The following is a 25,545-nucleotide window of genomic DNA, read 5'->3' as shown; positions in this document are numbered from 1 at the left end:
TAATGACTTGGAGAGGAGGGGCTTGAACCCGCCTCTCTTCTCTCCTCTTCTCCATTGGCTGGCCTCTTAAATGCTGGTCAGCCATTGGAGAAGAGGTTTGTCTCTCCAAACAAGCCCCGTCCTTTTCGGATTCGGGGGCGTGTTTTTTCGAATCGTTCTCTTTTTTCCAGGCCGTCCCTTTTTTCGCTGGTGGGCGTGTTTATTTTTTTTTTTTTTACAGGGACGTTCTCTGTTTATTTACGTCTCGGCTAGCGAAGGCTCTGCTAGTTGTTTCTACCTGTTATTACACAAAGACTTCCTGTCCCTCTAAACGTGAGTTAGTGTGACTCCGGCACCACGAGTCCCGTGAAAGGCGCTTTGTGTTGTCCGCTATTTTTCAGTTATCGCTCTTGTTCCTTTTTCCTGTGACAACCTAGCCGTCTGACGCCATTTTACAGAATGGGGCTGAGGAAGCAAGAAAGTCGAGCGGTTCTTGTGGAAGGGATACTCGGAAGAACAGACTGAGCAGGGAGGGGGAGAGCAGCGGTCAGTCTCCGCCGTCCGCGCCGTAGTTGTCGCCGCAGCTGCGCAATTATCATCTTGTCGCCGTTCAGGCGCTGACACCATGTCTGAGACGCATAAGACCATAAAGGGTGGCGGGTGGTAATTAGAACATCGCATCCATTTTGTATTTTTGGGGCGTCACAAGGGCTTGGGGGGTGGGCGTCCGCGCCGTCATAGAAAGAAATATTTTGCGTCTTTGCTCCCTTTCCGATTCACACAGTTCTTTACACGCATCAAGATGAAGATCTTTGTGGGCAACGTTGACGAGCAAACGACGCAGGAAGAGCTGAGCGCGCTCTTCGAGCACCACGGCACAGTGGTGAGCTGTGCAGTCATGAAACAATTCGCCTTCGTTCACATGCGGGAAGAGGACCGGGCCCTGGCCGCTATAGCGGCACTCAACGGCCGCGAGCTGAATGGCCGAAAGATGGTGGTGGATCTGAGCAAACCGCGGCCTCTCAACACCTGGAAGGTGTTCGTGGGCAACGTCAGCGCCTCGTGCACCGCCACCGAGCTGCGCAACCTTTTCGAGAACTACGGCAGGGTGGTGGAATGCGATATCGTGAAAGGTAAAGGAGTATTGACCTTCCTACCGCTTACTGACCGCAGCACCTCTCACTGTCTCTTCAGTCGCAGGTTCTAGAGCAAACAATTTTAATTCCCCGTGACCCCAAAAGATCAGACCCATGCACTCAAACAGCCACGACCACACATTTACATCCACCAACTAATCTCCCACTAAACAACAAAGTTGTCTCCTAAGCCAGTGTTTCGAAACATTAACCGGCGTTTGTTGCGCTAGTCTCGGACACAGGCATCATTTCATCTCTTAGTCTTTAAACTTTTGGTTTCCAAGAATTAGTATGTGTCTTGTACGGAAGCTAATCGCTAATAGTGGACATGTAGTTGAATCCCCACCAGATTAGCGCAACAGCCTACCTATGTTAGGAAGATTACCAGGCATGGATTTTAAAATGCACCTGGCCTTCCGACGGTTCCTAGATTGTAAATCGTGTATTTAAAGCTGTTTCTCGGATTGTCGATTAAGCTCTGGGGACTGAGATGCAGTACATTAATGTCGTTAAATCAAAAGTACGTGCTCTGTCAAATGATAAACTTCATGTGCCAAACTTGACTACTGTAGGAAGGTTGTGTGGAGAAGGGGGGCGGTCGTCGACTATCTAACAAGATTTTAGACCAACCGTGTTTTCGCTAGTACTATCCCATGTAGATCATATGGTTTCAACCAGGCCCTGGTGAAAGCCGTTCTCTCGATGGGAAGTATATTTGTGAACCGTCAATTAGACCATATTGTCCAGACCGCAGCCTTAATTCTTAGGGTTTAAAGTTTTATGAGTTGACCAATTTATTGGGTACGATTCACTAAACCTTTTGGGATAGGTCCTCATACTCCAGGTTTAAATAACGTCATCTTGAATCTTTGGGCGTAGAACATACTTGCGTCTTATGCCTAAAGAAACTACCCACAGATAGTGCTTAATGAACTGAATCTGTATGTTTGGGTGTAACCCACAGCTTTGTGAATCGGTCCTGTGAAAATGCTCGCCCCATGCCAGACAATTGCCAGCACGTTACAACTGCACAAGACAGAACTTGAGTAGACGTCTGTGCTCAGTACCGGCAGGCTCAGGGACCCGAAAAGTAGCACATGCACCATGCCTCCACTAGACACATGCATCATGCCTGACTCTGAGAGGGCCAGGCTGTGAAGACAGATCAGGCAGTCATCCCAGCAGGCGTGTTGATTTTGAAAAGTTATTGGGAATTCTGAGTGCGGAAGAAGAGATTTATAGTTCCGGCCCTCTGAAATACGTGCCTGTGCTGAGCCCCGGAAAGCACCGGCACAAATGAGGCACAGAATGACAACCCAATAAAGCAACCTGGGCCGCTCAGCTCTGTTTGTTTGCGTGAAAATGAGTCAATATGGCATCAGACCTGGAAGAGAAAGAGGGTGAAAAACGGTAGTCAAATATTTTCAGCAATAATGGGGCGAAACACTTGTGAAAAAATCTGACCTTTTCGAAAGGAGCAGGTTTATTTCTCGCCATCGGTTTCCAATGCCAACATTAAAGGCCGAGGGTTTCTAATGCATGCTCCTGGCAAAGGTGGTAAAATCATTGGCTTCCGATATCCCAGCATTTGAGGAGTCAGACTGCGGGCTTCGAAGTGAAGTGTTAGTGCACCCCCATACACATGTCAATGTTGTTCGTGGGAATAAGTGACTTCTTTCTTGGTAGGGCCTGAAGAGCCGGTTGGAAATGAAGTTCCTCTCTTAATATAGTTGTCCAATGCTTTCCACGTTCCTAGGGATATCAGCGCTGCAGTAAAGACTACAGGTAATAAGAACAGCTCCATGGACCTGCACTGAGCACACAGTGAACTAGGATGACACCTGCCACCGTCGTCAGACGAGGTGGCCGAGTGGTTAAGGCGATGGACTGCTAATCCATTGTGCTCTGCACGCGTGGGTTCGAATCCCACCCTCGTCGGTACATCGCAGTTTTGTCATTATTTACAGGGGTATTGTATTTCATGCGAATAACAGAGACTGTGGCGCATCATAGCAGGACCATAAGGCATAATACATCTGTATTCCTCTGCGATTTGTAACAGTCGCGCAGCTGCTTTGGTGTTCCGGATCAATGTTCTTTACAAGGGGTGTTTCCTATGAAATGATAGAATTTGCTGATTTATGACCCACAGCAGACGATTCTAACGTCCATAGTATTCTTCTTGTTTTCTTTTCAAACGTTGTTCACTTTCTGTTTTGTATTGCCCATTAATTTGTTTGAGTACAAGGTAAATGGCAATATAGGATAAAAAGGCCCCCCAGTTCCTGAAAGAAGAAAAGATGAGAGATGGACAGGATGTTCTACTACTTGAGACATGGATGTCCGACCTGAAGTACAGGTGGTAGCGTGGCCGAGCGGTCTAAGGCGCTGGATTAAGGCTCCAGTCTCTCCGGAGGCGTGGGTTCGAATCCCACCGCTGCCAGTTCTCTTTTGAACAATGCACTCATATATAGGCATGTGCTTTATGTGCTTTACATACATTTAAAGGAAAACCCAGGGAATCAAATACATTCTGTCTTCCTTCCAACGTGAAGTCTCCTTTCCCCGTGTTACCATGATTAGCATTTTCACGAGTGAACCATGGCTCCTTGTGTCGCAGATGACGACGCGTGTGACATCACAGAACTGCAAGTGGCATCCAAGGGTATGGGTTGGAAGTGTAGGGTCGGAGCATTGGCAGCCACTTTTGACAAACCAGTTCTACCTGCAGTAGCACGAAAAGAGCCAATGTTTTTTCTCTCGTAAATCCGTTTCATAAAAAGGTCTATTTTTCTTTAACTCTTGTTTTAAAAAAGTACTTTGTTAATTCCTGCCCTGCCTGTGTCCCACTTTCGTTAGCTACCCGTGTCGTGATTTAGAGGCAGGCGCTCAGCAGGCCCATCTCGGGGATTGGTGGACAAAACAATCCCAGTAATATCTTCCCTACACCTAGCCGACTCCTGGAGCTAAGGGGTTCTCTTGTGCTATTTTTAGTTTCATTTTTACCTCCTTGTTAGTAACTGTGGTGTGGCTCTGCCTGCATCTTTGCACTTTATAGCAGAAGACGGTCTTCTCGTTAGGTCTCGGCTAGCGAAGGATGCGCTTGCGCAGTCTCGCTCGCGAGATTTAATGACTTGGAGAGGAGGGGCTTGAACCCGCCTCTCTTCTCTCCTCTTCTCCATTGGCTGGCCTCTTAAATGCTGGTCAGCCATTGGAGAAGAGGTTTGTCTCTCCAAACAAGCCCCGTCCTTTTCGGATTCGGGGGCGTGTTTTTTCGAATCGTTCTCTTTTTTCCAGGCCGTCCCTTTTTTCGCTGGTGGGCGTGTTTATTTTTTTTTTTTTTACAGGGACGTTCTCTGTTTATTTACGTCTCGGCTAGCGAAGGCTCTGCTAGTTGTTTCTACCTGTTATTACACAAAGACTTCCTGTCCCTCTAAACGTGAGTTAGTGTGACTCCGGCACCACGAGTCCCGTGAAAGGCGCTTTGTGTTGTCCGCTATTTTTCAGTTATCGCTCTTGTTCCTTTTTCCTGTGACAACCTAGCCGTCTGACGCCATTTTACAGAATGGGGCTGAGGAAGCAAGAAAGTCGAGCGGTTCTTGTGGAAGGGATACTCGGAAGAACAGACTGAGCAGGGAGGGGGAGAGCAGCGGTCAGTCTCCGCCGTCCGCGCCGTAGTTGTCGCCGCAGCTGCGCAATTATCATCTTGTCGCCGTTCAGGCGCTGACACCATGTCTGAGACGCATAAGACCATAAAGGGTGGCGGGTGGTAATTAGAACATCGCATCCATTTTGTATTTTTGGGGCGTCACAAGGGCTTGGGGGGTGGGCGTCCGCGCCGTCATAGAAAGAAATATTTTGCGTCTTTGCTCCCTTTCCGATTCACACAGTTCTTTACACGCATCAAGATGAAGATCTTTGTGGGCAACGTTGACGAGCAAACGACGCAGGAAGAGCTGAGCGCGCTCTTCGAGCACCACGGCACAGTGGTGAGCTGTGCAGTCATGAAACAATTTGCCTTCGTTCACATGCGGGAAGAGGACCGGGCCCTGGCCGCTATAGCGGCACTCTACGGCCGCGAGCTGAATGGCCGAAAGATGGTGGTGGATCTGAGCAAACCGCGGCCTCTCAACACCTGGAAGGTGTTCGTGGGCAACGTCAGCGCCTCGTGCACCGCCACCGAGCTGCGCAACCTTTTCGAGAACTACGGCAGGGTGGTGGAATGCGATATCGTGAAAGGTAAAGGAGTATTGACCTTCCTACCGCTTACTGACCGCAGCACCTCTCACTGTCTCTTCAGTCGCAGGTTCTAGAGCAAACAATTTTAATTCCCCGTGACCCCAAAAGATCAGACCCATGCACTCAAACAGCCACGACCACACATTTACATCCACCAACTAATCTCCCACTAAACAACAAAGTTGTCTCCTAAGCCAGTGTTTCGAAACATTAACCGGCGTTTGTTGCGCTAGTCTCGGACACAGGCATCATTTCCTCTCTTAGTCTTTAAACTTTTGGTTTCCAAGAATTAGTATGTGTCTTGTACGGAAGCTAATCGCTAATAGTGGACATGTAGTTGAATCCCCACCAGATTAGCGCAACAGCCTACCTATGTTAGGAAGATTACCAGGCATGGATTTTAAAATGCACCTGGCCTTCCGACGGTTCCTAGATTGTAAATCGTGTATTTAAAGCTGTTTCTCGGATTGTCGATTAAGCTCTGGGGACTGAGATGCAGTACATTAATGTCGTTAAATCAAAAGTACGTGCTCTGTCAAATGATAAACTTCATGTGCCAAACTTGACTACTGTAGGAAGGTTGTGTGGAGAAGGGGGGCGGTCGTCGACTATCTAACAAGATTTTAGACCAACCGTGTTTTCGCTAGTACTATCCCATGTAGATCATATGGTTTCAACCAGGCCCTGGTGAAAGCCGTTCTCTCGATGGGAAGTATATTTGTGAACCGTCAATTAGACCATATTGTCCAGACCGCAGCCTTAATTCTTAGGGTTTAAAGTTTTGTGAGTTGACCAATTTATTGGGTACGATTCACTAAACCTTTTGGGATAGGTCCTCATACTCCAGGTTTAAATAACGTCATCTTGAATCTTTGGGCGTAGAACATACTTGCGTCTTATGCCTAAAGAAACTACCCACAGATAGTGCTTAATGAACTGAATCTGTATGTTTGGGTGTAACCCACAGCTTTGTGAATCGGTCCTGTGAAAATGCTCGCCCCATGCCAGACAATTGCCAGCACGTTACAACTGCACAAGACAGAACTTGAGTAGACGTCTGTGCTCAGTATCGGCAGGCTCAGGGACCCGAAAAGTAGCACATGCACCATGCCTCCACTAGACACATGCATCATGTCTGACTCTGAGAGGACCAGGCTGTGAAGACAGATCAGGCAGTCATCCCAGCAGGCGTGTTGATTTTGAAAAGTTATTGGGAATTCTGAGTGCGGAAGAAGAGATTTATAGTTCCGGCCCTCTGAAATACGTGCCTGTGCTGAGCCCCGGAAAGCACCGGCACAAATGAGGCACAGAATGACAACCCAATAAAGCAACCTGGGCCGCTCAGCTCTGTTTGTTTGTGTGAAAATGAGTCAATATGGCATCAGACCTGGAAGAGAAAGAGGGTGAAAAACGGTAGTCAAATATTTTCAGCAATAATGGGGCGAAACACTTGTGAAAAAATCTGACCTTTTCGAAAGGAGCAGGTTTATTTCTCGCCATCGGTTTCCAATGCCAACATTAAAGGCCGAGGGTTTCTAATGCATGCTCCTGGCAAAGGTGGTAAAATCATTGGCTTCCGATATCCCAGCATTTGAGGAGTCAGACTGCGGGCTTCGAAGTGAAGTGTTAGTGCACCCCCATACACATGTCAATGTTGTTCGTGGGAATAAGTGACTTCTTTCTTGGTAGGGCCTGAAGAGCTGGTTGGAAATGAAGTTCCTCTCTTAATATAGTTGTCCAATGCTTTCCACGTTCCTAGGGATATCAGCGCTGCAGTAAAGACTACAGGTAATAAGGACAGCTCCATGGACCTGCACTGAGCACACAGTGAACTAGGATGACACCTGCCACCGTTGTCAGACGAGGTGGCCGAGTGGTTAAGGCGATGGACTGCTAATCCATTGTGCTCTGCACGCGTGGGTTCGAATCCCACCCTCGTCGGTATATCGCAGTTTTGTCATTATTTACAGGGGTTTTGTATTTCATGCGAATAACAGAGACTGTGGCGCATCATAGCAGGACCATAAGGCATAATACATCTGTATTCCTCTGCGATTTGTAACAGTCGCGCAGCTGCTTTGGTGTTACGGATCAATGTTCTTTACAAGGGGTGTTTCCTATAAAATGATAGAATTTGCTGATTTATGACCCACAGCAGACGATTCTTACGTCCATAGTATTCTTCTTGTTTTCTTTTCAAACGTTGTTCACTTTCTGTTTTGTATTGCCCATTAATTTGTTTGAGTACAAGGTAAATGGCAATATAGGATAAAAAGGCCCCCCAGTTCTTGAAAGAAGAAAAGATGAGAGATGGACAGGATGTTCTACTACTTGAGACATGTATGTCCGACCTGAAGTACAGGTGGTAGCGTGGCCGAGCGGTCTAAGGCGCTGGATTAAGGCTCCAGTCTCTCCGGAGGCGTGGGTTCGAATCCCACTGCTGCCAGTTCACTTTTGAACAATGCACTCATATATAGGCATGTGCTTTATGTGCTTTACATACATTTAAAGGAAAACCCAGGGAATCAAATACATTCTGTCTTCCTTCCAACGTGAAGTCTCCTTTCCCCGTGTTACCATGATTAGCATTTTCACGAGTGAACCATGGCTCCTTGTGTCGCAGATGACGACGCGTGTGACATCACAGAACTGCAAGTGGCATCCAAGGGTATGGGTTGGAAGTGTAGGGTCGGAGCATTGGCAGCCACTTTTGACAAACCAGTTCTACCTGCAGTAGCACGAAAAGAGCCAATGTTTTTTCTCTCGTAAATCCGTTTCATAAAAAGGTCTATTTTTCTTTAACTCTTGTTTTAAAAAAGTACTTTGTTAATTCCTGCCCTGCCTGTGTCCCACTTTAGTTAGCTACCCGTGTCGTGATTTAGAGGCAGGCGCTCAGCAGGCCCATCTCGGGGATTGGTGGACAAAACAATCCCAGTAATATCTTCCCTACACCTAGCCGACTCCTGGAGCTAAGGGGTTCTCTTGTGCTATTTTTAGTTTCATTTTTACCTCCTTGTTAGTAACTGTGGTGTGGCTCTGCCTGCATCTTTGCACTTTATAGCAGAAGACGGTCTTCTCGTTAGGTCTCGGCTAGCGAAGGATGCGCTTGCGCAGTCTCGCTCGCGAGATTTAATGACTTGGAGAAGAGGGGCTTGAACCCGCCTCTCTTCTCTCCTCTTCTCCATTGGCTGGCCTCTTAAATGCTGGTCAGCCATTGGAGAAGAGGTTTGTCTCTCCAAACAAGCCCCGTCCTTTTCGGATTCGGGGGCGTGTTTTTTCGAATCGTTCTCTTTTTTCCAGGCCGTCCCTTTTTTCGCTGGTTGGCGTGTTTATTTATTTTTTTTTTACAGGGACGTTCTCTGTTTATTTACGTCTCGGCTAGCGAAGGCTCTGCTAGTTGTTTCTACCTGTTATTACACAAAGACTTCCTGTCCCTCTAAACGTGAGTTAGTGTGACTCCGGCACCACGAGTCCCGTGAAAGGCGCTTTGTGTTGTCCGCTATTTTTCAGTTATCGCTCTTGTTCGTTTTTCCTGTGACAACCTAGCCGTCTGACGCCATTTTACAGAACGGGGCTGAGGAAGCAAGAAAGTCGAGCGGTTCTTGTGGAAGGGATACTCGGAAGAACAGACTGAGCAGGGAGGGGGAGAGCAGCGGTCAGTCTCCGCCGTCCGCGCAGTAGTTGTCGCCGCAGCTGCGCAATTATCATCTTGTCGCCGTTCAGGCGCTGACACCATGTCTGAGACGCATAAGACCATAAAGGGTGGCGGGTGGTAATTAGAACATCGCATCCATTTTGTATTTTTGGGGCGTCACAAGGGCTTGGGGGGTGGGCGTCCGCGCCGTCATAGAAAGAAATATTTTGCGTCTTTGCTCCCATTCCGATTCACACAGTTCTTTACACGCATCAAGATGAAGATCTTTGTGGGCAACGTTGACGAGCAAACGACGCAGGAAGAGCTGAGCGCGCTCTTCCAGCACCACGGCACAGTGGTGAGCTGTGCAGTCATGAAGCAATTCGCCTTCGTTCACATGCGGGAAGAGGACCGGGCCCTGGCCGCTATAGCGGCACTCAACGGCCGCGAGCTGAATGGCCGAAAGATGGTGGTGGAACTGAGCAAACCGCGGCCTCTCAACACCTGGAAGGTGTTCGTGGGCAACGTCAGCGCCTCGTGCACCGCCACCGAGCTGCGCAACCTTTTCGAGAACTACGGCAGGGTGGTGGAATGCGATATCGTGAAAGGTAAAGGAGTATTGACCTTCCTACCGCTTACTGACCGCAGCACTTCTCACTGTCTCTTCAGTCGCAGGTTCTAGAGCAAACAATTTTAATTCCCCGTGACCCCAAAAGATCAGACCCATGCACTCAAACAGCCACGACCACACATTTACATCCACCAACTAATCTCCCACTAAACAACAAAGTTGTCTCCTAAGCCAGTGTTTCGAAACATTAACCGGCGTTTGTTGCGCTAGTCTCGGACACAGGCATCATTTCCTCTCTTAGTCTTTAAACTTTTGGTTTCCAAGAATTAGTATGTGTCTTGTACGGAAGCTAATCGCTAATAGTGGACATGTAGTTGAATCCCCACCAGATTAGCGCAACAGCCTACCTATGTTAGGAAGATTACCAGGCATGGATTTTAAAATGCACCTGGCCTTCCGACGGTTCCTAGATTGTAAATCGTGTATTTAAAGCTGTTTCTCGGATTGTCGATTAAGCTCTGGGGACTGAGATGCAGTACATTAATGTCGTTAAATCAAAAGTACGTGCTCTGTCAAATGATAAACTTCATGTGCCAAACTTGACTACTGTAGGAAGGTTGTGTGGAGAAGGGGGGCGGTCGTCGACTATCTAACAAGATTTTAGACCAACCGTGTTTTCGCTAGTACTATCCCATGTAGATCATATGGTTTCAACCAGGCCCTGGTGAAAGCCGTTCTCTCGATGGGAAGTATATTTGTGAACCGTCAATTAGACCATATTGTCCAGACCGCAGCCTTAATTCTTAGGGTTTAAAGTTTTGTGAGTTGACCAATTTATTGGGTACGATTCACTAAACCTTTTGGGATAGGTCCTCATACTCCAGGTTTAAATAACGTCATCTTGAATCTTTGGGCGTAGAACATACTTGCGTCTTATGCCTAAAGAAACTACCCACAGATAGTGCTTAATGAACTGAATCTGTATGTTTGGGTGTAACCCACAGCTTTGTGAATCGGTCCTGTGAAAATGCTCGCCCCATGCCAGACAATTGCCAGCACGTTACAACTGCACAAGACAGAACTTGAGTAGACGTCTGTGCTCAGTACCGGCAGGGTCAGGGACCCGAAAAGTAGCACATGCACCATGCCTCCACTAGACACATGCATCATGCCTGACTCTGAGAGGGCCAGGCTGTGAAGACAGATCAGGCAGTCATCCCAGCAGGCGTGTTGATTTTGAAAAGTTATTGAGAATTCTGAGTGCGGAAGAAGAGATTTATAGTTCCGGCCCTCTGAAATACGTGCCTGTGCTGAGCCCCGGAAAGCACCGGCACAAATGAGGCACAGAATGACAACCCAATAAAGCAACCTGGGCCGCTCAGCTCTGTTTGTTTGCGTGAAAATGAGTCAATATGGCATCAGACCTGGAAGAGAAAGAGGGTGAAAAACGGTAGTCAAATATTTTCAGCAATAATGGGGCGAAACACTTGTGAAAAAATCTGACCTTTTCGAAAGGAGCAGGTTTATTTCTCGCCATCGGTTTCCAATGCCAACATTAAAGGCCGAGGGTTTCTAATGCATGCTCCTGGCAAAGGTGGTAAAATCATTGGCTTCCGATATCCCAGCATTTGAGGAGTCAGACTGCGGGCTTCGAAGTGAAGTGTTAGTGCACCCCCATACACATGTCAATGTTGTTCGTGGGAATAAGTGACTTCTTTCTTGGTAGGGCCTGAAGAGCCGGTTGGAAATGAAGTTCCTCTCTTAATATAGTTGTCCAATGCTGTCCACGTTCCTAGGGATATCAGCGCTGCAGTAAAGACTACAGGTAATAATGACAGCTCCATGGACCTGCACTGAGCACACAGTGAACTAGGATGACACCTGCCACCGTTGTCAGACGAGGTGGCCGAGTGGTTAAGGCGATGGACTGCTAATCCATTGTGCTCTGCACGCGTGGGTTCGAATCCCACCCTCGTCGGTATATCGCAGTTTTGTCATTATTTACAGGGGTTTTGTATTTCATGCGAATAACAGAGACTGTGGCGCATCATAGCAGGACCATAAGGCATAATACATCTGTATTCCTCTGCGATTTGTAACAGTCGCGCAGCTGCTTTGGTGTTACGGATCAATGTTCTTTACAAGGGGTGTTTCCTATAAAATGATAGAATTTGCTGATTTATGACCCACAGCAGACGATTCTTACGTCCATAGTATTCTTCTTGTTTTCTTTTCAAACGTTGTTCACTTTCTGTTTTGTATTGCCCATTAATTTGTTTGAGTACAAGGTAAATGGCAATATAGGATAAAAAGGCCCCCCAGTTCTTGAAAGAAGAAAAGATGAGAGATGGACAGGATGTTCTACTACTTGAGACATGTATGTCCGACCTGAAGTACAGGTGGTAGCGTGGCCGAGCGGTCTAAGGCGCTGGATTAAGGCTCCAGTCTCTCCGGAGGCGTGGGTTCGAATCCCACTGCTGCCAGTTCACTTTTGAACAATGCACTCATATATAGGCATGTGCTTTATGTGCTTTACATACATTTAAAGGAAAACCCAGGGAATCAAATACATTCTGTCTTCCTTCCAACGTGAAGTCTCCTTTCCCCGTGTTACCATGATTAGCATTTTCACGAGTGAACCATGGCTCCTTGTGTCGCAGATGACGACGCGTGTGACATCACAGAACTGCAAGTGGCATCCAAGGGTATGGGTTGGAAGTGTAGGGTCGGAGCATTGGCAGCCACTTTTGACAAACCAGTTCTACCTGCAGTAGCACGAAAAGAGCCAATGTTTTTTCTCTCGTAAATCCGTTTCATAAAAAGGTCTATTTTTCTTTAACTCTTGTTTTAAAAAAGTACTTTGTTAATTCCTGCCCTGCCTGTGTCCCACTTTAGTTAGCTACCCGTGTCGTGATTTAGAGGCAGGCGCTCAGCAGGCCCATCTCGGGGATTGGTGGACAAAACAATCCCAGTAATATCTTCCCTACACCTAGCCGACTCCTGGAGCTAAGGGGTTCTCTTGTGCTATTTTTAGTTTCATTTTTACCTCCTTGTTAGTAACTGTGGTGTGGCTCTGCCTGCATCTTTGCACTTTATAGCAGAAGACGGTCTTCTCGTTAGGTCTCGGCTAGCGAAGGATGCGCTTGCGCAGTCTCGCTCGCGAGATTTAATGACTTGGAGAAGAGGGGCTTGAACCCGCCTCTCTTCTCTCCTCTTCTCCATTGGCTGGCCTCTTAAATGCTGGTCAGCCATTGGAGAAGAGGTTTGTCTCTCCAAACAAGCCCCGTCCTTTTCGGATTCGGGGGCGTGTTTTTTCGAATCGTTCTCTTTTTTCCAGGCCGTCCCTTTTTTCGCTGGTTGGCGTGTTTATTTTTTTTTTTTTTACAGGGACGTTCTCTGTTTATTTACGTCTCGGCTAGCGAAGGCTCTGCTAGTTGTTTCTACCTGTTATTACACAAAGACTTCCTGTCCCTCTAAACGTGAGTTAGTGTGACTCCGGCACCACGAGTCCCGTGAAAGGCGCTTTGTGTTGTCCGCTATTTTTCAGTTATCGCTCTTGTTCGTTTTTCCTGTGACAACCTAGCCGTCTGACGCCATTTTACAGAACGGGGCTGAGGAAGCAAGAAAGTCGAGCGGTTCTTGTGGAAGGGATACTCGGAAGAACAGACTGAGCAGGGAGGGGGAGAGCAGCGGTCAGTCTCCGCCGTCCGCGCAGTAGTTGTCGCCGCAGCTGCGCAATTATCATCTTGTCGCCGTTCAGGCGCTGACACCATGTCTGAGACGCATAAGACCATAAAGGGTGGCGGGTGGTAATTAGAACATCGCATCCATTTTGTATTTTTGGGGCGTCACAAGGGCTTGGGGGGTGGGCGTCCGCGCCGTCATAGAAAGAAATATTTTGCGTCTTTGCTCCCATTCCGATTCACACAGTTCTTTACACGCATCAAGATGAAGATCTTTGTGGGCAACGTTGACGAGCAAACGACGCAGGAAGAGCTGAGCGCGCTCTTCCAGCACCACGGCACAGTGGTGAGCTGTGCAGTCATGAAGCAATTCGCCTTCGTTCACATGCGGGAAGAGGACCGGGCCCTGGCCGCTATAGCGGCACTCAACGGCCGCGAGCTGAATGGCCGAAAGATGGTGGTGGAACTGAGCAAACCGCGGCCTCTCAACACCTGGAAGGTGTTCGTGGGCAACGTCAGCGCCTCGTGCACCGCCACCGAGCTGCGCAACCTTTTCGAGAACTACGGCAGGGTGGTGGAATGCGATATCGTGAAAGGTAAAGGAGTATTGACCTTCCTACCGCTTACTGACCGCAGCACCTCTCACTGTCTCTTCAGTCGCAGGTTCTAGAGCAAACAATTTTAATTCCCCGTGACCCCAAAAGATCAGACCCATGCACTCAAACAGCCACGACCACACATTTACATCCACCAACTAATCTCCCACTAAACAACAAAGTTGTCTCCTAAGCCAGTGTTTCGAAACATTAACCGGCGTTTGTTGCGCTAGTCTCGGACACAGGCATCATTTCCTCTCTTAGTCTTTAAACTTTTGGTTTCCAAGAATTAGTATGTGTCTTGTACGGAAGCTAATCGCTAATAGTGGACATGTAGTTGAATCCCCACCAGATTAGCGCAACAGCCTACCTATGTTAGGAAGATTACCAGGCATGGATTTTAAAATGCACCTGGCCTTCCGACGGTTCCTAGATTGTAAATCGTGTATTTAAAGCTGTTTCTCGGATTGTCGATTAAGCTCTGGGGACTGAGATGCAGTACATTAATGTCGTTAAATCAAAAGTACGTGCTCTGTCAAATGATAAACTTCATGTGCCAAACTTGACTACTGTAGGAAGGTTGTGTGGAGAAGGGGGGCGGTCGTCGACTATCTAACAAGATTTTAGACCAACCGTGTTTTCGCTAGTACTATCCCATGTAGATCATATGGTTTCAACCAGGCCCTGGTGAAAGCCGTTCTCTCGATGGGAAGTATATTTGTGAACCGTCAATTAGACCATATTGTCCAGACCGCAGCCTTAATTCTTAGGGTTTAAAGTTTTGTGAGTTGACCAATTTATTGGGTACGATTCACTAAACCTTTTGGGATAGGTCCTCATACTCCAGGTTTAAATAACGTCATCTTGAATCTTTGGGCGTAGAACATACTTGCGTCTTATGCCTAAAGAAACTACCCACAGATAGTGCTTAATGAACTGAATCTGTATGTTTGGGTGTAACCCACAGCTTTGTGAATCGGTCCTGTGAAAATGCTCGCCCCATGCCAGACAATTGCCAGCACGTTACAACTGCACAAGACAGAACTTGAGTAGACGTCTGTGCTCAGTACCGGCAGGGTCAGGGACCCGAAAAGTAGCACATGCACCATGCCTCCACTAGACACATGCATCATGCCTGACTCTGAGAGGGCCAGGCTGTGAAGACAGATCAGGCAGTCATCCCAGCAGGCGTGTTGATTTTGAAAAGTTATTGGGAATTCTGAGTGCGGAAGAAGAGATTTATAGTTCCGGCCCTCTGAAATACGTGCCTGTGCTGAGCCCCGGAAAGCACCGGCACAAATGAGGCACAGAATGACAACCCAATAAAGCAACCTGGGCCGCTCAGCTCTGTTTGTTTGCGTGAAAATGAGTCAATATGGCATCAGACCTGGAAGAGAAAGAGGGTGAAAAACGGTAGTCAAATATTTTCAGCAATAATGGGGCGAAACACTTGTGAAAAAATCTGACCTTTTCGAAAGGAGCAGGTTTATTTCTCGCCATCGGTTTCCAATGCCAACATTAAAGGCCGAGGGTTTCTAATGCATGCTCCTGGCAAAGGTGGTAAAATCATTGGCTTCCGATATCCCAGCATTTGAGGAGTCAGACTGCGGGCTTCGAAGTGAAGTGTTAGTGCACCCCCATACACATGTCAATGTTGTTCGTGGGAATAAGTGACTTCTTTCTTGGTAGGGCCTGAAGAGCCGGTTGGAAATGAAGTTCCTCTCTTAATATAGTTGTCCAATGCTGTCCACGTTCCTAGGGATATCAGCGCTGCAGTAAAGACTACAGGTAATAATGACAGCTCCATGGACCTGCACTGAGCACACAGTGAACTAGGATGACACCTGCCACCGTCGTCAGACGAGGTGGCCGAGTGGTTAAGGCGATGGACTGCTAATCCATTGTGCTCTGCACGCGTGGGTTCGAATCCCACCCTCGTCGGTACATCGCAGTTTTGTCATTATTTACAGGGGTATTGTATTTCATGCGAATAACAGAGACTGTGGCGCATCATAGCAGGACCATAAGGCATAATACATCTGTATTCCTCTGCGATTTGTAACAGTCGCGCAGCTGCTTTGGTGTTCCGGATCAATGTTCTTTACAAGGGGTGTTTCCTATGAAATGATAGAATTTGCTGATTTATGACCCACAGCAGACGATTCTTACGTCCATAGTATTCTTCTTGTTTTCTTTTCAAACTTTGTTCACTTTCTGTTTTGTATTGCCCATTAATTTGTTTGAGTACAAGGTAAATGGCAATATAGGATAAAAAGGCCCCCCAGTTCCTGAAAGAAGAAAAGATGAGAGATGGACAGGATGTTCTACTACTTGAGACATGGATGTCCGACCTGAAGTACAGGTGGTAGCGTGGCCGAGCGGTCTAAGGCGCTGGATTAAGGCTCCAGTCTCTCCGGAGGCGTGGGTTCGAATCCCACCGCTGCCAGTTCTCTTTTGAACAATGCACTCATATATAGGCATGTGCTTTATGTGCTTTACATACATTTAAAGGAAAACCCAGGGAATCAAATACATTCTGTCTTCCTTCCAACGTGAAGTCTCCTTTCCCCGTGTTGCCATGATTAGCATTTTCACGAGTGAACCATGGCTCCTTGTGTCGCAGATGACGACGCGTGTGACATCACAGAACTGCAAGTGGCATCCAAGGGTATGGGTTGGAAGTGTAGGGTCGGAGCATTGGCAGCCACTTTTGACAAACCAGTTCTACCTGCAGTAGCACGAAAAGAGCCAATGTTTTTTCTCTCGTAAATCCGTTTCATAAAAAGGTCTATTTTTCTTTAACTCTTGTTTTAAAAAAGTACTTTGTTAATTCCTGCCCTGCCTGTGTCCCACTTTCGTTAGCTACCCGTGTCGTGATTTAGAGGCAGGCGCTCAGCAGGCCCATCTCGGGGATTGGTGGACAAAACAATCCCAGTAATATCTTCCCTACACCTAGCCGACTCCTAGAGCTAAGGGGTTCTCTTGTGCTATTTTTAGTTTCATTTTTACCTCCTTGTTAGTAACTGTGGTGTGGCTCTGCCTGCATCTTTGCACTTTATAGCAGAAGACGGTCTTCTCGTTAGGTCTCGGCTAGCGAAGGATGCGCTTGCGCTGTCTCGCTCGCGAGATTTAATGACTTGGAGAGGAGGGGCTTGAACCCGCCTCTCTTCTCTCCTCTTCTCCATTGGCTGGCCTCTTAAATGCTGGTCAGCCATTGGAGAAGAGGTTTGTCTCTCCAAACAAGCCCCGTCCTTTTCGGATTCGGGGGCGTGTTTTTTCGAATCGTTCTCTTTTTTCCAGGCCGTCCCTTTTTTCGCTGGTGGGCGTGTTTATTTTTTTTTTTTTTACAGGGACGTTCTCTGTTTATTTACGTCTCGGCTAGCGAAGGCTCTGCTAGTTGTTTCTACCTGTTATTACACAAAGACTTCCTGTCCCTCTAAACGTGAGTTAGTGTGACTCCGGCACCACGAGTCCCGTGAAAGGCGCTTTGTGTTGTCCGCTATTTTTCAGTTATCGCTCTTGTTCCTTTTTCCTGTGACAACCTAGCCGTCTGACGCCATTTTACAGAATGGGGCTGAGGAAGCAAGAAAGTCGAGCGGTTCTTGTGGAAGGGATACTCGGAAGAACAGACTGAGCAGGGAGGGGGAGAGCAGCGGTCAGTCTCCGCCGTCCGCGCCGTAGTTGTCGCCGCAGCTGCGCAATTATCATCTTGTCGCCGTTCAGGCGCTGACACCATGTCTGAGACGCATAAGACCATAAAGGGTGGCGGGTGGTAATTAGAACATCGCATCCATTTTGTATTTTTGGGGCGTCACAAGGGCTTGGGGGGTGGGCGTCCGCGCCGTCATAGAAAGAAATATTTTGCGTCTTTGCTCCCTTTCCGATTCACACAGTTCTTTACACGCATCAAGATGAAGATCTTTGTGGGCAACGTTGACGAGCAAACGACGCAGGAAGAGCTGAGCGCGCTCTTCGAGCACCACGGCACAGTGGTGAGCTGTGCAGTCATGAAACAATTCGCCTTCGTTCACATGCGGGAAGAGGACCGGGCCCTGGCCGCTATAGCGGCACTCAACGGCCGCGAGCTGAATGGCCGAAAGATGGTGGTGGATCTGAGCAAACCGCGGCCTCTCAACACCTGGAAGGTGTTCGTGGGCAACGTCAGCGCCTCGTGCACCGCCCCCGAGCTGCGCAACCTTTTCGAGAACTACGGCAGGGTGGTGGAATGCGATATCGTGAAAGGTAAAGGAGTATTGACCTTCCTACCGCTTACTGACCGCAGCACCTCTCACTGTCTCTTCAGTCGCAGGTTCTAGAGCAAACAATTTTAATTCCCCGTGACCCCAAAAGATCAGACCCATGCACTCAAACAGCCACGACCACACATTTACATCCACCAACTAATCTCCCAATAAACAACAAAGTTGTCTCCTAAGCCAGTGTTTCGAAACATTAACCGGCGTTTGTTGCGCTAGTCTCGGACACAGGCATCATTTCCTCTCTTAGTCTTTAAACTTTTGGTTTTCAAGAATTAGTATGTGTCTTGTACGGAAGCTAATCGCTAATAGTGGGCATGTAGTTGAATCCCCACCAGATTAGCGCAACAGCCTACCTATGTTAGGAAGATTACCAGGCATGGATTTTAAAATGCACCTGGCCTTCCGACGGTTCCTAGATTGTAAATCGTGTATTTAAAGCTGTTTCTCGGATTGTCGATTAAGCTCTGGGGACTGAGATGCAGTACATTAATGTCGTTAAATCAAAAGTACGTGCTCTGTCAAATGATAAACTTCATGTGCCAAACTTGACTACTGTAGGAAGGTTGTGTGGAGAAGGGGGGCGGTCGTCGACTATCTAACAGGATTTTAGACCAACCGTGTTTTCGCTAGTACTATCCCATGTAGATCATATGGTTTCAACCAGGCCCTGGTGAAAGCCGTTCTCTCGATGGGAAGTATATTTGTGAACCGTCAATTAGACCATATTGTCCAGACCGCAGCCTTAATTCTTAGGGTTTCAAGTTTTGTGAGTTGACCAATTTATTGGGTACGATTCACTAAACCTTTTGGGATAGGTCCTCATACTCCAGGTTTAAATAACGTCATCTTGAATCTTTGGGCGTAGAACATACTTGCGTCTTATGCCTAAAGAAACTACCCACAGATAGTGCTTAATGAACTGAATCTGTATGTTTGGGTGTAACCCACAGCTTTGTGAATCGGTCCTGTGAAAATGCTCGCCCCATGCCAGACAATTGCCAGCACGTTACAACTGCACAAGACAGAACTTGAGTAGACGTCTGTGCTCAGTACCGGCAGGCTCAGGGACCCGAAAAGTAGCACATGCACCATGCCTCCACTAGACACATGCATCATGCCTGACTCTGAGAGGGCCAGGCTGTGAAGACAGATCAGGCAGTCATCCCAGCAGGCGTGTTGATTTTGAAAAGTTATTGGGAATTCTGAGTGCGGAAGAAGAGATTTATAGTTCCGGCCCTCTGAAATACGTGCCTGTGCTGAGCCCCGGAAAGCACCGGCACAAATGAGGCACAGAATGACAACCCAATAAAGCAACCTGGGCCGCTCAGCTCTGTTTGTTTGCGTGAAAATGAGTCAATATGGCATCAGACCTGGAAGAGAAAGAGGGTGAAAAACGGTAGTCAAATATTTTCAGCAATAATGGGGCGAAACACTTGTGAAAAAATCTGACCTTTTCGAAAGGAGCAGGTTTATTTCTCGCCATCGGTTTCCAATGCCAACATTAAAGGCCGAGGGTTTCTAATGCATGCTCCTGGCAAAGGTGGTAAAATCATTGGCTTCCGATATCCCAGCATTAGAGGAGTCAGACTGCGGGCTTCGAAGTGAAGTGTTAGTGCACCCCCATACACATGTCAATGTTGTTCGTGGGAATAAGTGACTTCTTTCTTGGTAGGGCCTGAAGAGCCGGTTGGAAATGAAGTTCCTCTCTTAATATAGTTGTCCAATGCTTTCCACGTTCCTAGGGATATCAGCGCTGCAGTAAAGACTACAGGTAATAATGACAGCTCCATGGACCTGCACTGAGCACACAGTGAACTAGGATGACACCTGCCACCGTCGTCAGACGAGGTGGCCGAGTGGTTAAGGCGATGGACTGCTAATCCATTGTGCTCTGCACGCGTGGGTTCGAATCCCACCCTCGTCGGTACATCACAGTTTTGTCATTATTTACAGGGGTATTGTATTTCATGCGAATAACAGAGACTGTGGCGCATCATAGCAGGACCATAAGGCATAATACATCTGTATTCCTCTGCGATTTGTAACAGTCGCGCAGCTGCTTTGGTGTTCCGGATCAATGTTCTTTACAAGGGGTGTTTCCTATGAAATGATAGAATTTGCTGATTTATGACCCACAGCAGACGATTCTTACGTCCATAGTATTCTTCTTGTTTTCTTTTCAAACTTTGTTCACTTTCTGTTTTGTATTGCCCATTAATTTGTTTGAGTACAAGGTAAATGGCAATATAGGATAAAAAGGCCCCCCAGTTCCTGAAAGAAGAAAAGATGAGAGATGGACAGGATGTTCTACTACTTGAGACATGGATGTCCGACCTGAAGTACAGGTGGTAGCGTGGCCGAGCGGTCTAAGGCGCTGGATTAAGGCTCCAGTCTCTCCGGAGGCGTGGGTTCGAATCCCACCGCTGCCAGTTCTCTTTTGAACAATGCACTCATATATAGGCATGTGCTTTATGTGCTTTACATACATTTAAAGGAAAACCCAGGGAATCAAATACATTCTGTCTTCCTTCCAACGTGAAGTCTCCTTTCCCCGTGTTGCCATGATTAGCATTTTCACGAGTGAACCATGGCTCCTTGTGTCGCAGATGACGACGCGTGTGACATCACAGAACTGCAAGTGGCATCCAAGGGTATGGGTTGGAAGTGTAGGGTCGGAGCATTGGCAGCCACTTTTGACAAACCAGTTCTACCTGCAGTAGCACGAAAAGAGCCAATGTTTTTTCTCTCGTAAATCCGTTTCATAAAAAGGTCTATTTTTCTTTAACTCTTGTTTTAAAAAAGTACTTTGTTAATTCCTGCCCTGCCTGTGTCCCACTTTCGTTAGCTACCCGTGTCGTGATTTAGAGGCAGGCGCTCAGCAGGCCCATCTCGGGGATTGGTGGACAAAACAATCCCAGTAATATCTTCCCTACACCTAGCCGACTCCTAGAGCTAAGGGGTTCTCTTGTGCTATTTTTAGTTTCATTTTTACCTCCTTGTTAGTAACTGTGGTGTGGCTCTGCCTGCATCTTTGCACTTTATAGCAGAAGACGGTCTTCTCGTTAGGTCTCGGCTAGCGAAGGATGCGCTTGCGCTGTCTCGCTCGCGAGATTTAATGACTTGGAGAGGAGGGGCTTGAACCCGCCTCTCTTCTCTCCTCTTCTCCATTGGCTGGCCTCTTAAATGCTGGTCAGCCATTGGAGAAGAGGTTTGTCTCTCCAAACAAGCCCCGTCCTTTTCGGATTCGGGGGCGTGTTTTTTCGAATCGTTCTCTTTTTTCCAGGCCGTCCCTTTTTTCGCTGGTGGGCGTGTTTATTTTTTTTTTTTTTACAGGGACGTTCTCTGTTTATTTACGTCTCGGCTAGCGAAGGCTCTGCTAGTTGTTTCTACCTGTTATTACACAAAGACTTCCTGTCCCTCTAAACGTGAGTTAGTGTGACTCCGGCACCACGAGTCCCGTGAAAGGCGCTTTGTGTTGTCCGCTATTTTTCAGTTATCGCTCTTGTTCCTTTTTCCTGTGACAACCTAGCCGTCTGACGCCATTTTACAGAATGGGGCTGAGGAAGCAAGAAAGTCGAGCGGTTCTTGTGGAAGGGATACTCGGAAGAACAGACTGAGCAGGGAGGGGGAGAGCAGCGGTCAGTCTCCGCCGTCCGCGCCGTAGTTGTCGCCGCAGCTGCGCAATTATCATCTTGTCGCCGTTCAGGCGCTGACACCATGTCTGAGACGCATAAGACCATAAAGGGTGGCGGGTGGTAATTAGAACATCGCATCCATTTTGTATTTTTGGGGCGTCACAAGGGCTTGGGGGGTGGGCGTCCGCGCCGTCATAGAAAGAAATATTTTGCGTCTTTGCTCCCTTTCCGATTCACACAGTTCTTTACACGCATCAAGATGAAGATCTTTGTGGGCAACGTTGACGAGCAAACGACGCAGGAAGAGCTGAGCGCGCTCTTCGAGCACCACGGCACAGTGGTGAGCTGTGCAGTCATGAAACAATTCGCCTTCGTTCACATGCGGGAAGAGGACCGGGCCCTGGCCGCTATAGCGGCACTCAACGGCCGCGAGCTGAATGGCCGAAAGATGGTGGTGGATCTGAGCAAACCGCGGCCTCTCAACACCTGGAAGGTGTTCGTGGGCAACGTCAGCGCCTCGTGCACCGCCCCCGAGCTGCGCAACCTTTTCGAGAACTACGGCAGGGTGGTGGAATGCGATATCGTGAAAGGTAAAGGAGTATTGACCTTCCTACCGCTTACTGACCGCAGCACCTCTCACTGTCTCTTCAGTCGCAGGTTCTAGAGCAAACAATTTTAATTCCCCGTGACCCCAAAAGATCAGACCCATGCACTCAAACAGCCACGACCACACATTTACATCCACCAACTAATCTCCCAATAAACAACAAAGTTGTCTCCTAAGCCAGTGTTTCGAAACATTAACCGGCGTTTGTTGCGCTAGTCTCGGACACAGGCATCATTTCCTCTCTTAGTCTTTAAACTTTTGGTTTTCAAGAATTAGTATGTGTCTTGTACGGAAGCTAATCGCTAATAGTGGGCATGTAGTTGAATCCCCACCAGATTAGCGCAACAGCCTACCTATGTTAGGAAGATTACCAGGCATGGATTTTAAAATGCACCTGGCCTTCCGACGGTTCCTAGATTGTAAATCGTGTATTTAAAGCTGTTTCTCGGATTGTCGATTAAGCTCTGGGGACTGAGATGCAGTACATTAATGTCGTTAAATCAAAAGTACGTGCTCTGTCAAATGATAAACTTCATGTGCCAAACTTGACTACTGTAGGAAGGTTGTGTGGAGAAGGGGGGCGGTCGTCGACTATCTAACAGGATTTTAGACCAACCGTGTTTTCGCTAGTACTATCCCATGTAGATCATATGGTTTCAACCAGGCCCTGGTGAAAGCCGTTCTCTCGATGGGAAGTATATTTGTGAACCGTCAATTAGACCATATTGTCCAGACCGCAGCCTTAATTCTTAGGGTTTCAAGTTTTGTGAGTTGACCAATTTATTGGGTACGATTCACTAAACCTTTTGGGATAGGTCCTCATACTCCAGGTTTAAATAACGTCATCTTGAATCTTTGGGCGTAGAACATACTTGCGTCTTATGCCTAAAGAAACTACCCACAGATAGTGCTTAATGAACTGAATCTGTATGTTTGGGTGTAACCCAGAGCTTTGTGAATCGGTCCTGTGAAAATGCTCGCCCCATGCCAGACAATTGCCAGCACGTTACAACTGCACAAGACAGAACTTGAGTAGACGTCTGTGCTCAGTACCGGCAGGCTCAGGGACCCGAAAAGTAGCACATGCACCATGCCTCCACTAGACACATGCATCATGCCTGACTCTGAGAGGGCCAGGCTGTGAAGACAGATCAGGCAGTCATCCCAGCAGGCGTGTTGATTTTGAAAAGTTATTGGGAATTCTGAGTGCGGAAGAAGAGATTTATAGTTCCGGCCCTCTGAAATACGTGCCTGTGCTGAGCCCCGGAAAGCACCGGCACAAATGAGGCACAGAATGACAACCCAATAAAGCAACCTGGGCCGCTCAGCTCTGTTTGTTTGCGTGAAAATGAGTCAATATGGCATCAGACCTGGAAGAGAAAGAGGGTGAAAAACGGTAGTCAAATATTTTCAGCAATAATGGGGCGAAACACTTGTGAAAAAATCTGACCTTTTCGAAAGGAGCAGGTTTATTTCTCGCCATCGGTTTCCAATGCCAACATTAAAGGCCGAGGGTTTCTAATGCATGCTCCTGGCAAAGGTGGTAAAATCATTGGCTTCCGATATCCCAGCATTAGAGGAGTCAGACTGCGGGCTTCGAAGTGAAGTGTTAGTGCACCCCCATACACATGTCAATGTTGTTCGTGGGAATAAGTGACTTCTTTCTTGGTAGGGCCTGAAGAGCCGGTTGGAAATGAAGTTCCTCTCTTAATATAGTTGTCCAATGCTTTCCACGTTCCTAGGGATATCAGCGCTGCAGTAAAGACTACAGGTAATAATGACAGCTCCATGGACCTGCACTGAGCACACAGTGAACTAGGATGACACCTGCCACCGTCGTCAGACGAGGTGGCCGAGTGGTTAAGGCGATGGACTGCTAATCCATTGTGCTCTGCACACGTGGGTTCGAATCCCACCCTCGTCGGTACATCGCAGTTTTGTCATTATTTACAGGGGTATTGTATTTCATGCGAATAACAGAGACTGTGGCGCATCATAGCAGGACCATAAGGCATAATACATCTGTATTCCTCTGCGATTTGTAACAGTCGCGCAGCTGCTTTGGTGTTCCGGATCAATGTTCTTTACAAGGGGTGTTTCCTATGAAATGATAGAATTTGCTGATTTATGACCCACAGCAGACGATTCTTACGTCCATAGTATTCTTCTTGTTTTCTTTTCAAACGTTGTTCACTTTCTGTTTTGTATTGCCCATTAATTTGTTTGAGTACAAGGTAAATGGCAATATAGGATAAAAAGGCCCCCCAGTTCCTGAAAGAAGAAAAGATGAGAGATGGACAGGATGTTCTACTACTTGAGACATGGATGTCCGACCTGAAGTACAGGTGGTAGCGTGGCCGAGCGGTCTAAGGCGCTGGATTAAGGCTCCAGTCTCTCCGGAGGCGTGGGTTCGAATCCCACCGCTGCCAGTTCACTTTTGAACAATGCACTCATATATAGGCATGTGCTTTATGTGCTTTACATACATTTAAAGGAAAACCCAGGGAATCAAATACATTCTGTCTTCCTTCCAACGTGAAGTCTCCTTTCCCCGTGTTACCATGATTAGCATTTTCACGAGTGAACCATGGCTCCTTGTGTCGCAGATGACGACGCGTGTGACATCACAGAACTGCAAGTGGCATCCAAGGGTATGGGTTGGAAGTGTAGGGTCGGAGCATTGGCAGCCACTTTTGACAAACCAGTTCTACCTGCAGTAGCACGAAAAGAGCCAATGTTTTTTCTCTCGTAAATCCGTTTCATAAAAAGGTCTATTTTTCTTTAACTCTTGTTTTAAAAAAGTACTTTGTTAATTCCTGCCCTGCCTGTGTCCCACTTTCGTTAGCTACCCGTGTCGTGATTTAGAGGCAGGCGCTCAGCAGGCCCATCTCGGGGATTGGTGGACAAAACAATCCCAGTAATATCTTCCCTACACCTAGCCGACTCCTGGAGCTAAGGGGTTCTCTTGTGCTATTTTTAGTTTCATTTTTACCTCCTTGTTAGTAACTGTGGTGTGGCTCTGCCTGCATCTTTGCACTTTATAGCAGAAGACGGTCTTCTCGTTAGGTCTCGGCTAGCGAAGGATGCGCTTGCGCAGTCTCGCTCGCGAGATTTAATGACTTGGAGAGGAGGGGCTTGAACCCGCCTCTCTTCTCTCCTCTTCTCCATTGGCTGGCCTCTTAAATGCTGGTCAGCCATTGGAGAAG

The 25,545-nt window shown here is 47.6% G+C and overlaps 2 protein-coding genes, 12 non-coding genes and 4 pseudogenes across 14 annotated transcripts; all 18 read left to right on the top strand.

The window, feature by feature from the left end:
* Positions 1-781: 781 nt before the first annotated feature.
* LOC146780343 (RNA-binding protein 14 pseudogene) lies at positions 782-1,186 on the top strand (annotated as a pseudogene).
* Positions 1,187-2,971: 1,785 nt separating this feature from the next.
* Positions 2,972-3,053, top strand: TRNAS-GCU (transfer RNA serine (anticodon GCU)). The gene has a single exon. It is a non-coding gene; the product is annotated as a tRNA-Ser (tRNA).
* Positions 3,054-3,476: 423 nt separating this feature from the next.
* TRNAL-AAG (transfer RNA leucine (anticodon AAG)) lies at positions 3,477-3,558 on the top strand. Its single transcript has one exon. It is a non-coding gene; the product is annotated as a tRNA-Leu (tRNA).
* A 1,465-nt stretch (positions 3,559-5,023) lies between these two features.
* On the top strand, positions 5,024-5,428 carry LOC146780340 (RNA-binding protein 14 pseudogene; annotated as a pseudogene).
* A 1,785-nt stretch (positions 5,429-7,213) lies between these two features.
* On the top strand, positions 7,214-7,295 carry TRNAS-GCU (transfer RNA serine (anticodon GCU)). Its single transcript has one exon. It is a non-coding gene; the product is annotated as a tRNA-Ser (tRNA).
* Positions 7,296-7,718: 423 nt separating this feature from the next.
* On the top strand, positions 7,719-7,800 carry TRNAL-AAG (transfer RNA leucine (anticodon AAG)). The gene has a single exon. It is a non-coding gene; the product is annotated as a tRNA-Leu (tRNA).
* Positions 7,801-9,265: 1,465 nt separating this feature from the next.
* On the top strand, positions 9,266-9,670 carry LOC146780337 (RNA-binding protein 14-like). The gene has a single exon (XM_085637153.1). It carries the CDS (start codon positions 9,266-9,268, stop codon positions 9,668-9,670), a length of 405 nt encoding a protein of 134 aa, XP_085493279.1.
* A 1,785-nt stretch (positions 9,671-11,455) lies between these two features.
* On the top strand, positions 11,456-11,537 carry TRNAS-GCU (transfer RNA serine (anticodon GCU)). The gene has a single exon. It is a non-coding gene; the product is annotated as a tRNA-Ser (tRNA).
* Positions 11,538-11,960: 423 nt separating this feature from the next.
* TRNAL-AAG (transfer RNA leucine (anticodon AAG)) lies at positions 11,961-12,042 on the top strand. The gene has a single exon. It is a non-coding gene; the product is annotated as a tRNA-Leu (tRNA).
* A 1,465-nt stretch (positions 12,043-13,507) lies between these two features.
* Positions 13,508-13,912, top strand: LOC146780334 (RNA-binding protein 14-like). The gene has a single exon (XM_085637152.1). The coding sequence runs from the start codon at positions 13,508-13,510 to the stop codon at positions 13,910-13,912; it is 405 nt and encodes a 134-aa protein (XP_085493278.1).
* A 1,785-nt stretch (positions 13,913-15,697) lies between these two features.
* On the top strand, positions 15,698-15,779 carry TRNAS-GCU (transfer RNA serine (anticodon GCU)). Its single transcript has one exon. It is a non-coding gene; the product is annotated as a tRNA-Ser (tRNA).
* A 423-nt stretch (positions 15,780-16,202) lies between these two features.
* On the top strand, positions 16,203-16,284 carry TRNAL-AAG (transfer RNA leucine (anticodon AAG)). The gene has a single exon. It is a non-coding gene; the product is annotated as a tRNA-Leu (tRNA).
* Positions 16,285-17,749: 1,465 nt separating this feature from the next.
* Positions 17,750-18,154, top strand: LOC146780331 (RNA-binding protein 14 pseudogene; annotated as a pseudogene).
* Positions 18,155-19,939: 1,785 nt separating this feature from the next.
* On the top strand, positions 19,940-20,021 carry TRNAS-GCU (transfer RNA serine (anticodon GCU)). Its single transcript has one exon. It is a non-coding gene; the product is annotated as a tRNA-Ser (tRNA).
* A 423-nt stretch (positions 20,022-20,444) lies between these two features.
* On the top strand, positions 20,445-20,526 carry TRNAL-AAG (transfer RNA leucine (anticodon AAG)). Its single transcript has one exon. It is a non-coding gene; the product is annotated as a tRNA-Leu (tRNA).
* Positions 20,527-21,991: 1,465 nt separating this feature from the next.
* On the top strand, positions 21,992-22,396 carry LOC146780328 (RNA-binding protein 14 pseudogene; annotated as a pseudogene).
* Positions 22,397-24,181: 1,785 nt separating this feature from the next.
* On the top strand, positions 24,182-24,263 carry TRNAS-GCU (transfer RNA serine (anticodon GCU)). Its single transcript has one exon. It is a non-coding gene; the product is annotated as a tRNA-Ser (tRNA).
* A 423-nt stretch (positions 24,264-24,686) lies between these two features.
* TRNAL-AAG (transfer RNA leucine (anticodon AAG)) lies at positions 24,687-24,768 on the top strand. Its single transcript has one exon. It is a non-coding gene; the product is annotated as a tRNA-Leu (tRNA).
* Positions 24,769-25,545: the final 777 nt, after the last annotated feature.

The sequence above is a fragment of the Triturus cristatus genome, chromosome 12 (genome assembly GCF_964204655.1).
Source record: "Triturus cristatus chromosome 12, aTriCri1.1, whole genome shotgun sequence".
NCBI classification, from domain to species: domain Eukaryota; kingdom Metazoa; phylum Chordata; class Amphibia; order Caudata; family Salamandridae; genus Triturus; species Triturus cristatus.
Note: the sequence above shows the minus strand (reverse complement) of the source record. Positions and strands in the feature narration are given on the sequence as shown.